The sequence below is a fragment of the Trichechus manatus genome, unplaced genomic scaffold (assembly GCF_000243295.1).
Source record: "Trichechus manatus latirostris isolate Lorelei unplaced genomic scaffold, TriManLat1.0 scaffold00231, whole genome shotgun sequence".
NCBI classification, from domain to species: Eukaryota; Metazoa; Chordata; class Mammalia; order Sirenia; family Trichechidae; genus Trichechus; species Trichechus manatus.
Genome location: NW_004444167.1, coordinates 952,176 through 967,605, shown reverse-complemented (window position 1 = coordinate 967,605; position 15,430 = coordinate 952,176). Strand labels below are relative to the sequence as shown.

General features: G+C 37.0%; 1 protein-coding gene across 1 annotated transcript in view; it reads left to right on the top strand.

Annotated features, from left to right (window-relative positions):
• Positions 1-15,430, top strand: part of YIPF7 (Yip1 domain family member 7) — a 31,102-nt gene that overhangs the window by 4,966 nt on the left and 10,706 nt on the right. The window contains 1 exon segment of the mRNA XM_023742990.1: positions 10,256-10,434. Coding sequence (XP_023598758.1) covers positions 10,256-10,434 — 179 coding nt within the window.

The window sequence follows — 15,430 nt, the reverse complement described above, 5'->3', positions numbered from 1 at the left end:
AGGGAAGGACAGCACACACTACAGGGGAAGTCAGCACAACTGGACTAAACCAAAGCTACAGTTTCCTGAATACAATCAAACACTTTGAGGGTCAGAGTAGCAGGGTTAGGGGTCTGGGGACCATGCTTTCAGGGGACATCTAGGTCAATTGGCATAACAAAGCTTATTAAGAAAATGTTCTGCATCCCACTTTGGTGAGTGGAGTCTGGGGTCTTAAAAGCTTGCAAGCCGCCATCTAAGATGCATCAATTGGTCCCAGCCACCTGGAGTAAAGGAGAATGAAGAACACCAAAGACACAAGGAAAGTATTAGCCCAAGAAAGAGAAAGGGCCACATAAACCAGAGACTTCATCAGCCTGAGATCAGAACTAGATGGTGCCCGGCTACCACCAATGATTGCCCTGACAGTGAACACAACAGAGAGTCCCGGATGGAGCAGAAGAAAGGTGGGGTGCGGAACTCAAATTCTAGTAAGGCCAGACTTATTGGTCTGATTGAGGCTGGAGGAACCCCGGAAAGCATGGCCCCTGGATTCTCTATCAGCCCAGAACTGAAGCAATTTCCGAGGCCAACTCTTCAGACAGGGATTGGAGTGGACTGTGGAACATATAGTGATACTCGTGAGGAATGTGCCTCTTAACTCAGGTAGATACAAGAGACTAAATGGGCAGCTTCTGTCCGGAGGTGAGATGGGAAGGCAAAGATGGTTAGGAGCTGGTTGAATGGACATGGGGAATCGGGGGGGAAGGGAGGCGTGTACTGTCACAGTATGGGGAAAGCAATTAAGGTCACATAACAATGTAAGTATAAATTTTTGTATGGGAAAAAATAAAAAAAGAAACAATTCATTTAACTTTTTAAATATTTATTGAGTGTCTCCCATTGTGTCGAGGATTAGGAAAGATGCTACAGACCCAAAGATAAAGAAGAAATCCATGGTCCTTTTCCTCATATAATTTAGGAATTTATGTTGAGGAGATGGTCAATTAAATATGCAATTATAATGAAGTATGAAAAGTGGTATGATGGAATAAAGATAAACATATTTTAAAATGAGTTATTTCACTTAAGCATTCAACTTGAGTTGAAAATAAAACAACAATTAAGAATTTACTATTTGTCCTTTACTAATGGAAAAAAGATGGCATTTAGATTGAGAAGAATTTGGTTCCAGTTATGGCTCTGATATTTGTTGTCTTTGTGACATTGGGAAAGACTTAATTTTCTGAGTGTCATAATCTGAGAAATAAGGACATTAATAATATGTACTTCATGGAACTGTCATGAAGAACAATTGTGATTATGAACAGGAAGCATATTAAAGTAAAACCACTACATGAAAGCTATTTATCATGTAACTATAGCTTGCAAAAGCGATTGATACTTTGTTGTCTAAAGTAGTTAAACTTTATTTGGTTATACAGTTGATTAGTGACTCTGAGAATGGTCAGGCTTTTCAACTTTCATAACTAATATTTACTGAGCTTTTACTATGTGTTAGGAACCATTCTGAGATTTATATAAATTAACTCACTGAGTCCCTAAACAAGCCTGTGAGGTAGGTATTTTTTATCTCCATTTTAGATACGAGAAACCTAGGACACAGAGAAGTTAAAGAAGTTTCCCAAGATCACACAGCTGATAAAAAATGGAGTTACAATTTTAGCTCAAGGTATTTGATTAGGCCCATAACTAGGTTGAGTATATAATTTATTGTCAAACCAAAACATTTTTGAGAGTAAAATGGGTGCTATTAATATAATGTTGGGACAATAGGCATAAACTGGACCATCTTAAGCAAACTGGGGCATGAGGTCACTGTACCATCCCAATAGATCTATTTGTTATAATCTTATAACAAATACATCAAATTTATTAATTATTAAAGTTTATTTTTTAACCCAGAAAAGTACTTTAAAATCCCCAGATGGAAGGAATTAATGACAGAATAAATATAACAGGCAGTGGGGTGTCTTCTGTTCCAATTATGTCCGGGAATATCTGGACACTGTTTTCATGATTACTCCTGCAGATGTAAGCAGATAGATACCACGTTCACAAGCTGATTCCTAGCTACATCTACTGAACCACTACTGTATGTGGGTAAGGGAAGGTAATGATATATAATGTTTTTTAAACTGATGAAGTAAATCATCTGGAATTTTATCTCATTCTCATCCCTATTCTGTCCTCTCCAGCATTGGGCAAACTGCTTTAAGTATTTCATGAAGTGAAAAAACAATCTCGACTTATATACAACTAAGCAAATTAAAAATGCTTTCAAATCTTTTTATAAAAAAATGAGGGAAAATGGTACGTCTGTATAGAATTAGATCAATCATTGCAGAATCCAGCAAGAGGAAGAGAGTTTGATTTATTTCATTTATGATTTGTACTATGGAGGAAATTACCTAGGTCCAAAAGCAACAGAAAAGTACTTCAGGCAGAGAAAGTATGTGTGCATTAAGGTATTATTACAGGATGGTCACTCAAAGTATACAATCCATGAGAAGAGTTATCTAATAGAATGTTTCAGATCTGTTCTTCCCGTTTTATAGAAAGGAACCACCTGCCTTGAACCTTCTGTTTCTTTTTTCCATTCTCTTCTCCAGATAGGATAAGCATTTGGGCAGCATCTGCAGTCTACATTTTCAGGATAGCCCAATAAGAGATAGACAAAGCTTTCTCCTTAAGCAGGGACTCGGAGTCCACAGCCTTCTCCCCCAGCCTACCTGCCGCAGTTTTCTTTCTCCATTTCACTGCACATATCAGCAGCGTGGCGCAGTGGTTAAGAGTTCCTCTGCTAACCAACAGGTCAGTAGTTTGAATCCACCAACCTCTCCTTAGAAACCCTATAGGGCAGTTCTACTGTGTCTTATAGGATCACTATGAGTCTGAATTGACTTGATGGCAATGGATTTTTTTTTTTTTTTTTTTGGATCAGCAATGCCCAGAAATCAAAATGATAAAGAGATGGTAATTAATATGACCAAATGAGGAAAACTCATGATTATATTGTATCAGGCTGATGGCCTAGTCTGCCTCAGATGCTTAGCGTTTCAATCCAAGCCCTGATTTGGATGTGCTAACATTTCAATTCCGACCCACACTGCACATCTCAGGAATTAGGAAAAGGCACGTTAGCTGTGTTAGTTTTATGAGGTACATAAAACATAGAGTCAGGTCAGTGATTTACCAGTGTACATCAGATGAACTCCAGAGATCTGATCTTTTATTCATACAGTGAATAGTGTCAATTAAAATATACCCCAAATCAGAATAAGATGCTTATCATCCCGGCAAAAGACATAGGATTCTAGATGAAAGCTGTAATCAACCAATCAATCTCTCTCCCCCAGATATAGCTTGTTTTAAAAGACTTGTTCAGCTCAATGGCACACTGATCTGAAAGCTGGTTGACTGTGCCTGTAAGGCAATGAAGATGTTTATATTTAAAAACAAGGTTTCTTATTTAGAATAAACAAGGAAGAAAATCTTCGTTTAAAACAAACAAAAACCCAAAAAACTTAACTATCCAGTCATTTCACAAAACCAAAAGCCAAAGCCATTGCTGTTGAGTGGATTCCAACTCACAGTGACCCTATAGGACAGAGTAGAACTGCTCCATAGGGTTTCCAAGGATATGAATCTTTACAGAAGCACACTGACACATCTTTCTCTTGCAGAGAGGCTGGTGGATTCGAACAGCCAAACTTTTGCTTAACCACTGTGCCATCAGAGCATAGGGATTATTTCCAACCACCTGTAGCCAGTTACCTAGGCTATATTTTTCCAGTTTTTGGAAGTAGAATATCTATTTTATTCAGAAAAAGAAATATCGCAGAGAGGTGAGAAAAACTGAAAAACTCTTCTTGAATATTTTAGTAAGAATTTTACAGACCAATACTGAGTCATCATCTTTTTTGTACCCCAGACCTGATCTTCCTCTAGTATTTCAAACATAGTTAAGGGCATCACTGTGCTTCCAGATGGACCAACCAGGACCTGAGAATGCTGCACAAGCCAGACCTCTCCTCCCACTTTCCCTAAACCACACTAAAATGGAACTGGTTTTACAATATGGTCTTGCCAAGGGGACTTAGAATGCCTGATTTTATTGGCTCAGTTTGAGACTTCCATAGATAAAACTGGAATTTGAACCTAGGAGTCTGACTCCAGAAGCCATTTATCTAACTTTTCTACTGGATTCAAGATAAATCCTACCATTGGCTATCATTACAGGCATTGCAGAGTTGGGAAGTCAAAGAAGGAAAATATGATCAAGAATGTTGCCGATCATTCTAAAGGAGGCTTTAACAGTCAGCCTCACATTTGCTTGAAGTGATTTTTATAGAAAGAGGAAACATTCACTGACAAAGCTAACGTGTAAATCCTACAGTTAGAAGTCCAGTGTTTTTTTGTTTGTTTTTGTTTTGGTATAATTCAGTTGACATTTTTTCATTTGAAATGATGTTATTTTAGTTATTGTTACGTGTTGTCGAGTTGATTCCAACTCACAGCAACCTTATGTACTATAGAGCGAAACAGTGCCCTGTCCTGCACCATGCTCACGGTCGTTGTTATGGTTGAGCCCGTTGTTGCAGCCACGGTGTCAGTCCATCTCATTGAGGTTTCCTCTTTTTCACTGACCCGGTACTTTACCAAGCATGATACCCTTCTCCAGGGATTGATCCCTCCTCATAACATGTCCAAAGTATGTAAGGCATAGTCTCTCCATCGTTGCTTCTAAGGAGCATTCTGGTTGTACTTCTTCCGAGACAGATTTGTTTGTTCTTTTGGCAGTCCATGGTATATTCAATATTCTTCACCAACACCACAATTCATAAGTGTCAATTCTTCTTCAGTCTTCTTTATTCATTGTCCAGCTTTCACATGCATATGAGGCAATTGAAAATATCATGGCTTGGGTCAGGTGTACCTTAGTCCTCAAAGTGACATCTTTGCTTTTTAATACTTCAAAGAAGTCTTTTGCAGCAGATTTGCCCAATGCAATACATCATTTGATTTCTTGATTCCTGCTTCCATGGGCTTTGATTGTGGATCAAAGTATAATAAAATTCTTGATATCTTCAATATTTTCTCCATTTATCATGACGTTGTTTATTGGTCCAGTTGTGAGGATTTTTGTTTTATGTTGAGGTGTAATCCATACTGAAGGCTGTGGTCTTTGATCATCATCAGTAAGTGCTTCAAGTCCTCTTCACTTTCAGCAAGCAAGGTTGTGTCATATGCATAACGCAGGTTGTTAATGAGTTTTCCTCCAATCCTATGTCCCATTATTCTCCATATAGTCCAGGTCCTCAGATTATTTGCTCAGTATACAGAGTGAATAAGTATGGTGAAAGGATACAACCCTGACGCACACCTTTTCTGACTTTAAACTACACAGTATCCCCTTGTTCTGTTTGAACAACTGCCTCTTGATCTATGTACAGGTTCCTCATGAGCACAATTAAGTGTTCTGGAATTCCATTGTTCACAATGTTATCCATAATTTATTATGATCCACACAGTCGAATGCCTTTGTATAGTCAATAAAATATAGGTAAACATCTTTCTGGTATTCTCTGCTTTCAGCCAGGATCCATCTAACATCAGCAACGATATCCCTGGTTCCCCGTCCTATTCAAAATCCGGCCTGAATTTCTGGCAGTTCCCTGTCAATTTACTGCTGCAGCCACTTTTAAATGATTTTCAGCAAAATTGTACTGCATGTGATATTAATGATATTGTTCAATAATTTCCGCATTCAATTGGATCGCCTATCTTCGGAATGGGCATAAATATGGATCCCTTCCAGTTAGTTGGCCAGGTAGCTATCTTCCAAATTCCTTGGCATAGATGAGTGAGTGCTTCCAGCACTGCATCTGTTTGTTGAAACATATCAACTGATATTCCATCCATCCCTGGAGTCTTTGCAATGAAGAAGTCATTGATCTAGCAAAATTCAATCATGCAATCTCCGGTATCACTTCTATCACCAAGACCATGTTTTCCAACTACAGATCCTTCTTCTTTGTTTCCAACTTTCGCATTCCAATCACCAGTAATTATCAATGCATCCTGATTGCATGTTCCATCAGTGTCAGACTGCAGAAGCTGGTAAAAATCTTCAGTTTCTTCATCTGTGGCCTTAGTGGTTGGTGCATAAATTTGAATAATAGTTGTATTAACTGGTCTTCCTTGTAGGCGTATGGATATTATCCTATCACTGACAGCACTGTACTTCAGGACAGATCTTGAAATGTTCTTTTTGTCAGTGAATGCAATGCCATTTCTCTACAAGTTGTCATTCCCGGCATAGTAGACCATATGATTGTCCACTTCAGAATGGCCAATACCAGTCCATTTCAACTCACTAATGCCTAGGATATCAATGTTTATGCATTCCATTTCATTTTTTGGTGATTTCCAATTTTCCTAGATTCATACTTTGTACATTCCTCATTCTGATTATTAATGGATGTTTGCAGCTGTTTCTTCTTATTTTGAGTCGTGCCACATCAGCAAATGAAGGTCCTGAAAGCTTGGCTCCATCCATATCATTAAGGTCAACTACTTTGAAGAGACAGCTCTTCCCCAGTCATCTTTTGAGTGCCTTTCAACCTGGGGTGGAGAGCTCATCTCCTGGCACTATATCAGATAATGTTGCACTGCTATTCATAAGGTTTTCACTGGCTAATTCTTTTCAGAAGTAGACTGCTGGGTCCTTCTTCCTAGTCTGTCTTAGTCTAGAAGCTCAGCTGAAACCTGTCCACTATGGGTGACCCTGCTGGTATCTGAATACAGGTGGCATAGCTTCCAGCATCACAGCAACACACAATCCCCTGCAGTACAACAAACTGACAGACACATGGGGGGAAATAATGTACTGCGTTAGTAATCATCACAATGTCAGTATCTGTCTCTTTATAGAGCTAAAGAAAATGCTGTGTGATCCATAAGAGGAGAAATAGTTTGTTGATAATACTCTGCAGAACTCCCATTGCTTTGCAAGGATACAGATATGATGTAACCTTAACATCTGAAGTGTCAGGTATATAAGGCTATAGGCTTAGCAGAGCAATTAGTACATGTCTAGTCCCATTCCCGCTGAAATTTTTTTTTTAACCAATGAATGTTGTAGGTTTGAAAGCTGTCACAGAGAATCTAAGAGAACTCACTGGCATAGCCATCCAGAGTTGGTGTGTAGCTTCAAGAAATATGGTCAAAATTATGATGGTTCTTGAAGGTTGTAATCAATGTCACTGAATTGTACATGTAGAAATTGTTGAATTGCTGTATGTTTTGTTGTGTATATTTTCCCCACAATAAATTATGGTTGTTCGTAGCAATTATGGTATTTGCTGTATGGGACTGTGGACTAATAATGTGATTATTTTGTTTTGACTTGGATTTTCTTCATTGAAATGTAGTGTCAAATGTGTACAAAGTCAGGTAATGACATAAAATTTTATTTTAGTCATACAGAAAATGTAGAGTAATTCTGATAGATTTTGGGGTTTGAAGGATTTTACAATTTCCTTTGTAGGACACATTTTACAATTTTACTTCCTTAAATAAGTGATGAGGGAATTTCAATATCATGTCCCTGTCAAGAACAACAGAGGACAAGCTCCTGATGAAAGTTTTCTGGATAAGGGTGTAGAGAGGGATGGAAGGAAGAGTAAGGGACAGGATTTGGATGGTGATAGGCAGATTTTTTTTTTTCTTTTCTGTAAAAATGTGTTTTTGGGGGTTGAGGAGGGAGGAGGAGGCTGAGTCAACGTAACCACCTATGCTAAGTCCCTTCAGTCAGAGATACTGCTCAGCAGATAATACTTGTGAAAGTTAATTTTTCATTATGCATCATTAAGCCAGGTTAGGAGCACCTGGGCATGGGTTATGGCCACGGGCAGATTATCGCATTGGCAAGGTAAACACGGTGCTTATCTTGCTTACCATATCATTTGTGATGAACAATTTCAGTTTTTCACCACATCAGAGATTCTGCTTCTAGGTCTGGCTGGCATCTCTCTCTCTCACAAACCCACACAGTACCTTCCTACAGAGTCAAAGCCTTTTTTCAAATTTACAATCCCTGACAGGAGCGGATGACCCAGTAAGCAAAGTAAACGCGACTGATCTGTAGTGAAATTGTTCACTACAAATGATCTGGTAAGCAAGGGAAGCACCATGCTTAACCTTGCCTATTGGATAATCTGCCGCTAGTTATGGAGAGGCTGGACCACTAAGTCAATGACATAGTCTTGTGTAAGACGCTGGTCCATTGAGTTGCCTGTATTTGTCCCCTTTTACTCCTCTAGAAAAGCTTATATTAAAAAAAATATGTATCTAGGGGCATTTTGTTAACCACCATGCACTTCAGATTTTTATTTGTTACTTGTTTCTGACAGTATTTTTGATAATGTGTCCGCTTTGCTGGAAGAAGGAAAAGAAGGCTAGGCACATGCCACATAACTTAAAGAACATCAGCAGTAAGCGGCAGTGTGCTGTGGACAGGGCACTAATCAATCTGTTCAGGTTCAAACCCCTGCTGAGAATTTGCATTTCTAACAAGTTCCCAGGTGCTGCTAATTCTGCCAGTTAGGGACCAATTCTGAGAACCACTAGTAGAGCAGTGGTTCTCAAAATTTAGTATACATAAGAATCACGTGGGGATCTTGTTAAAATGTAGATTCTAATTCAGTACATCTGGTGTGGAAATGCAAATTCTTAGCAGCAATTTGAAATGGAACAAACCAGTTTGGAGCCCTGGCTGTGAGAGGTTCAAGAAATATTACATCATGTCTCTGCCCTCACTGAACTTATGGTTGAATTAGTGAATAATAACTGTATATCTCTCTCTTTATCTCTGTAGCTTTATTTTCCAAAATATATAATTTTCCTTGTCAGGCTTATGCAAATAAAGAAGGATGAGAATGTTATAATTCTTTGACTCATATTAGTGTTGGAAGGGAAGTATCTAAAGGTCTTTTGTAAGTATTTTAGTATAAAGCAGTGGCAGGGAGCTACAAAGTTCAGAAACTTGAATTGTATTTTTAGCTTAGCTGAAGGGGCTTTAATGAAAGAAACTTACGCATGTTAATAGACAACTCCTTATGTCTTCCCCCTTCTCCAGCTAAAAACTATTTAAAATGAACAAACAACCTCACACTGTAACACCCCCTTTTCTTCCTTTCTCTGGCTCTAGCAAGAAGTCATTTACAAAGATTTTTATTTTCTAACTTTTATAAACAAATGGTACAATAAAAAAAGGTCAAGGAGGTATTGAAACATCATATTTCAGCAAAACTAAAATGTGTATTTTAAAAGAGGGACACTAAAGTCAGTTGTGGAATACATTTAGCAAAGATAATTAGATTGGCGGTAATAGCCTGGAAAGGGCCACAATTGGAAAGTCTATTTATTTATGGACAACGATCAACTTATGTATTTATTTTACCAATGAATTTTTCCACAATAATATTAAAATTGTGATGTTTACTTGTGGCTCCCACCAATTTATAGGGGCTGTAATGTTTTGTGATTGCCCCTGAAAGTCAGTGAAAATGCAACATTATGTAGGGGCAGAGCACTGCTCAGAAAACTTCTATTTAAAGTCCAACACCAGCAATTTTATCATGTGATATTGAGCAAGTCATTCAGTCTCGGTGAACCTCTTTTTTTTTTTTCCGTATAAAATGGGATTAAACATAAAATTTTTAACCCTATGGAGCTAGATTAAAACCCATTGCTGTCGAGTCGATTCTGACTTACAGCAACCCTATTGGACACAGCAGAACTGCCCATAGGGTTTCCAAGGAGCAGCTGGTGGATTCGAACTGTCAACCTTTTGGTTACCAGCTGAACGCTTAACCACTGGTGCCACCAGGGCTCCTCAGAGTTGGATTAAGTGAGAAAATATGAGATACAGTGTCCAGTATATTGTACATGCTCAATAAATGAAGCCATTTCTTGGTCAGATATTTCACTTTCTTTTTTGAAAAAATTATTTATTGTCGTTGTTGTTGAGTATATATACAGCAGAACATGCACCAATGCAACAATTTCTACCGTACATTCACTTTTTTGATTAAAGTTAAACTTTAAGCAATTATTTCTTCCATAGGTAAATACTCACGGGTGAATACTATATGAATTTTTGAGGGGAAATTTTAGTCTCCTTCACTGATTTGTCATGATATTCCTTTCTTAGATGTGTAAATGCTAGTATTTTTTTCTTTTTTCCTAGACAACAAGCAAGTGAGCAGCCTCTGCCTGCCTCTTTTTTTCCACCAGAGATGCTCACACCATCAGGTTACACAGGACAATTTTTTCAGCCAGCATCCAGCCTGGATTATTATTCACAATCTCCTTACATTGACGGTTTCGATGAAGAGCCTCCTTTGCTAGAAGATAAGTTAAGGAAGTGTTATTAATGTGTGTATAGCCTGAAGAATAATAGCAATAATCAGCACTTAATGTGTGCTGTCAGCCTGCTGTGTACCATGGTTTATGTATGATTGTTCCACATATAAATAAGAATTTGCCAAACCAAGACACTTAAATCACTGTAAGTTTGTTACATGTTTGCATGTGCTATTGATATGACATTGCTGCTGTTATTAATTTTTTTTCACCCTTTCTTAAATTTGGACACCCTGGCCGTGTCTAGACAACAGTGAAGACGTCTTTTGGAAGAGTGATTGGTTATATCAAAGTAACCACCCCTCCCACCCTAGTTAATGAAGCATTTCATAACGGCATATTTCAAGTTGGTATTTTCTGTTATGCTCCCCGGGGGGCAAAAAAGGGTTGTTTCTCAACTTACTATTTTTTGTTGTTGTCATGGAGACAAGGCAGTGCCCTTTCCCCCTTGCCTCATATGAGCCCTCTTAGCTAGCCATGGCTAACTCATTAAAACACTCATTGCCATCAAGTCGATTCCGAGGAAATATGAGAGTCAAGGAAAGATAGTCACAGGTTAACTGCTCTCCCAATTACATTCTGCGTAGTCAAGTGAAAAAGAATAGATCAAAATCCCTGTTATTTCCTCAAAAGATCAATTTGCCTCATATGAACATAGCCAAACACCTGGCATTAAAACTAAATCTTCTTCGTTTGCTTTAAAAATTAAAAAAAAAAAAAAAAAGATTTAAATCATTTGGAAAAGCACAGAAAATAATATATTTGTTGGCTCTTTAGAAGCCAGTTAAATGTTTGAATCAGTCATGTTTAACTGATCTATTTTGCATCTGAAATTAATAGCCAACACCTGAAAGTTATAATCAGTTATTATTAAACATTTTCCTGGACTTCACTAACATCTCTGCTTTTTAGAAACTAACAGTTTTCTAATTATAAAAGTAATCTATATTCCGTATAGAGAATGTGGAAAATACAGAAACAGTAAAAATAAAAAAAAACACCTAAATTCTTGTCTCTAAGAGATGACCACCATTAACTGATATATTTCCTTCCAGCCTTTATTCTATTTTTCTGTGAACGTATATATACAAATATATAATATATATATACTTAAAACCTAAATATCATTTTCCTATGAATGTATAGATATTTATGAATACTAAAAATGAAAGTTGGATCATTTGTGGGTATAATTTTTTTTCTAAAGTTGGATCATACTGTGGATATAATTTTTTTTCTAATTACATTATATCATGAGCATTCTTTAAAGTCATTAAATATTACTGGAAAATATGTTTAATGTTTTCCAATATATAATATAATGACTTCATAATATTATATCGTATAACTGTATCATGATTTAAACACACCCTAAAGGTTGTTACTTATAATAAGAAATGGTAAACATCATAGTAAGCAACCTTTGACCTATACAGAGTCAGTCCTTAAGATGGCTCCATAACACTGGGATTACTGAGTCAAAAGGTACTTTCACTGCCAAGTTGATCTCAAAAAATGATGTTCCACCACACCCTCATAGTAGAACACACGTTGTCTGGTTACTGGAAAATTAGACATTTTTAATATGTTTATTGACTGTTTCTGCTTCTTCATATTTATCATGTTCTTTGTCAAATTTCCTCTTGGAACCTAAAGAGTGTTTCTTTCCTTGTTTATTTTCAGAGAGATTTATGTAGTAAGAATATTTATTATTTTCTGGAATATGTATTGAAAGCATTTTTCCCGAGATTTTGTTTGCTATTTAATTTGTTTATGAGACTTTGAGCATATAGAAATTTAAATATTTATGTTTTAAAATCCACAATATTTTTCTCAATAACTTTTCTTTTCAATTGCTCTTTTGTTTACAATCTATTTCTCCAGCTCTAGATATGCTTATATCCCCTTATAGATATTTTAATTTTAAATTTTCTTTTGCCTTTAAATTTTTGATTCATCAGAAGTTGTTTTAGGTTAATATGTGAAGTCAGGACCTAACTTTATTTTTTTCTTCAAATAGTTGAAACATTTTTTTTTCCTGTACCATTTACTGAAAATGATCTTTGCTTTTCTACCGCTCTGAAATATCTCTATTGTTGTATACTAAACTATTATGCGTCCTTCACTACTGTCTCTTTAAATTTGAAGAGGAAACATACCAGATTTCCTCTCCTACTTCATATAACTCAGAGTGAATTTTTTAGATTTTTTGTCCACTTTGTGATTATCCTCTCAAATGTCTAGGATATTAGAATAGAGAGTACCTAATATAATTTTGTCTTTTGAATCTATGAACTATCTAGACCTCTGCTCCAATATATATTTCAGGCTGGGTGACTTTGTGAAGGCCTCAAGCCTCATCTATCTTAAAGCCATAGACAGGATTTTTAGGATAAGTTGGCAAATGACATTTTCTAGTTTTTATTGAGCATACAGAAAAATGGCCTATAAAATTATGAAGCCATAGTAATCAATATCCCTTGAACAAAAGCATGTTATTTTGAACCGTGTTTATTTATTTCTTAAATGTTTTCAAGTCTAAAACACTTGCGGTAACTTTTGCTATTTGATAAGGTATGATTAATACATTAACAAATGCATCTTGAAGAGTAATAGCCAATTCAAGGCTGTCAGGCCAGAAAAAATTACTATGATATTTGGCATTTTGTATTTGTAGCATAGCCTGATGTTTATATTTGAAAGGCCAATGCCACAATTTTCATAGGAAATAAAGATATTAATTCATTTTTATAGCATATATATCATATACTTTACTACCACTAGATGACAGCAAAACAATAAAGTTTACAGTCACATTTCACAGAAGTTATATCTTATTTTGTATAATAAGGTTTTGTATTAGAGTACCTAAAATTAATAACTACTTATAATTCGTTTGCATATCTTGTAATAATAAGGTGCAACAAAATATTGTGGAAATATATTTCTGCAGAAAACATACAAAATTTTTTCCTTATAAAAATATTTAGTAAATTTTATATTCATTAACTGTCTCATGATTCAATATTGAAACATGCAGAAGCTAACTATACTATCAAATAAATGTTTGAATTCAGTAATAATGTCCCATAAAGCATTTTCCATCTGAGTTACTTGAAGAAGAATTATGTTTTTTGAGGAAAAGGAATTTAAAATCAAAGGCCACTTTATTGTGGCAAATACAGAAAACATACTGTTAGTGTAAATATAAAAACTGAATACAAATTTAGAAAACAACTTAAGCCTCAGGCAAAATTAACTTAAACTACAACACTTCTCAATTTTTTAAATTTGCATTAGACTTTTTTTTTATTGTTGTGCTTTAAGTGAAAGTTTACAATTCAAGTTAGTCTCTCATATGAAAATTTATACATACATTGTTTTGTGACAGCACGCTCTTCCTTTCCACCCCAGATTTCCCGTGTCCATTCAACTAGCTCCTGACCCTCTCTGGCTTCTCATCGCTACTCTGGACAGGAGCTCCCCATTTAGTTTCATGTATCTAAGAAGCACACTCTTCACGAGTATCATTTTATGTGCCATAGTCCAGTCTAATCTTTGTCTGAAGAATTAGCTTCAGAAATGGTTTTAGTTTTGGGTTAACAGAGCCCAGGGGCCATGTCTTCCAGGGTCTCTCCAATCTAAAGCAAACCATTAAGTCTGGTCTTTTAACTAGAATTTGAGTTCTGCACCCCACATTTTTCCTACTCTGTCAGGGACTCTCTGTTGTATTCCCTGTCAGGGCGGTCACTGGTGGTAGCCAGGCACCGTCTAGTTCTTCTGGTCTCAGGGTGATGAAGTCTCTGGTTTTTGTGGCCCTTTCTGTCTCTTGGGCTAATACTTTCTTTGTGTCCATGGTGTTCTTCATTCTCCTTTACTCCAGGTGAGTTGCATTAGACATTTTCACCTTATTTTAACCTTGGTGAACTGCTCATAATCTCCAAAGCAACATTCATTAAAAAATGTGCAAATACACTGTGAGAATATAAGATGAAACATGGAAGTTGAAATTTATTTGCTCACTCTTAATTTAATGAGTCAAATTCTTTCCTTTCGAGCTTGGGAAAATAAATTTCAATTTGGGAAACAAGGGAAAGAATGCCTTTTCTATTCTAGTTCAGACTGATGTCTGACTGACCTTCTGAAAATTTCTGGGTCTGTGTTAGAGCAAGGCGCCTCTGTATCCTGGGGATCATTAAAAGCCATATTGTATTCTGCATATAGAATGTCAGCTTTGCAGGTGTGCATGTGGTGTATACCACTGTAAAGGAGGTTTAGCTGTACCTTGTACCTGACCAAGGAGAGTTGCTGAATCCTGGGAAGTTATAGTTGAATGCCATCCACAAAAGTATTTCAGGGAGACAGTCCTTCACATAGGAGAATTAGGCTCAATTAAAAAAAAAGAAAACAACCAATATGAGGTTAGATGCACGTTGACTCAACCACAACTACATGTAAGTTTTCAAATGATACCTTTGGAAATCATTTGCTCCTCTGACTTTGGAGTCTAATATTGTCGTGGTTAAAAGAGTAGGTTCCGGATGAAGATTATCCAGTGTTGAAACCTGTATTTTCGATTTGGCTCCCTTTTTTCAGAAATAGATTGCCTGACTTTTCTTCCTAATCCATCTTCATCTGGAAGCCCTGCTGGAGTCTGTTCAGCATCATAGAAATATGCTCATCTTCCACTGGCAGACAGATGGTGGCTGCGCTTGAGGTGCATTGGCCGCACTTGAGGTGCATTGGCTGCACTTGAGGTGCATTGGCCACACTTGAGGTGCATTGGCCACACTTGAGGTTCATTGGCCACACTTGAGGTGCATTGGCTGCTGTTGAGGTGCTTTGGCCACACTTGAGGTTCATTGGCCACACTTGAGGTGCACTGGCCACACTTGAGGTGCATTGGCCGCCATTGAGGTGCTTTGGCCACACTTGAGGTTCATTGGCCACACTTGAGGTGCACTGGCCACACTTGAGGTTCATTGGCCACACTTGAGGT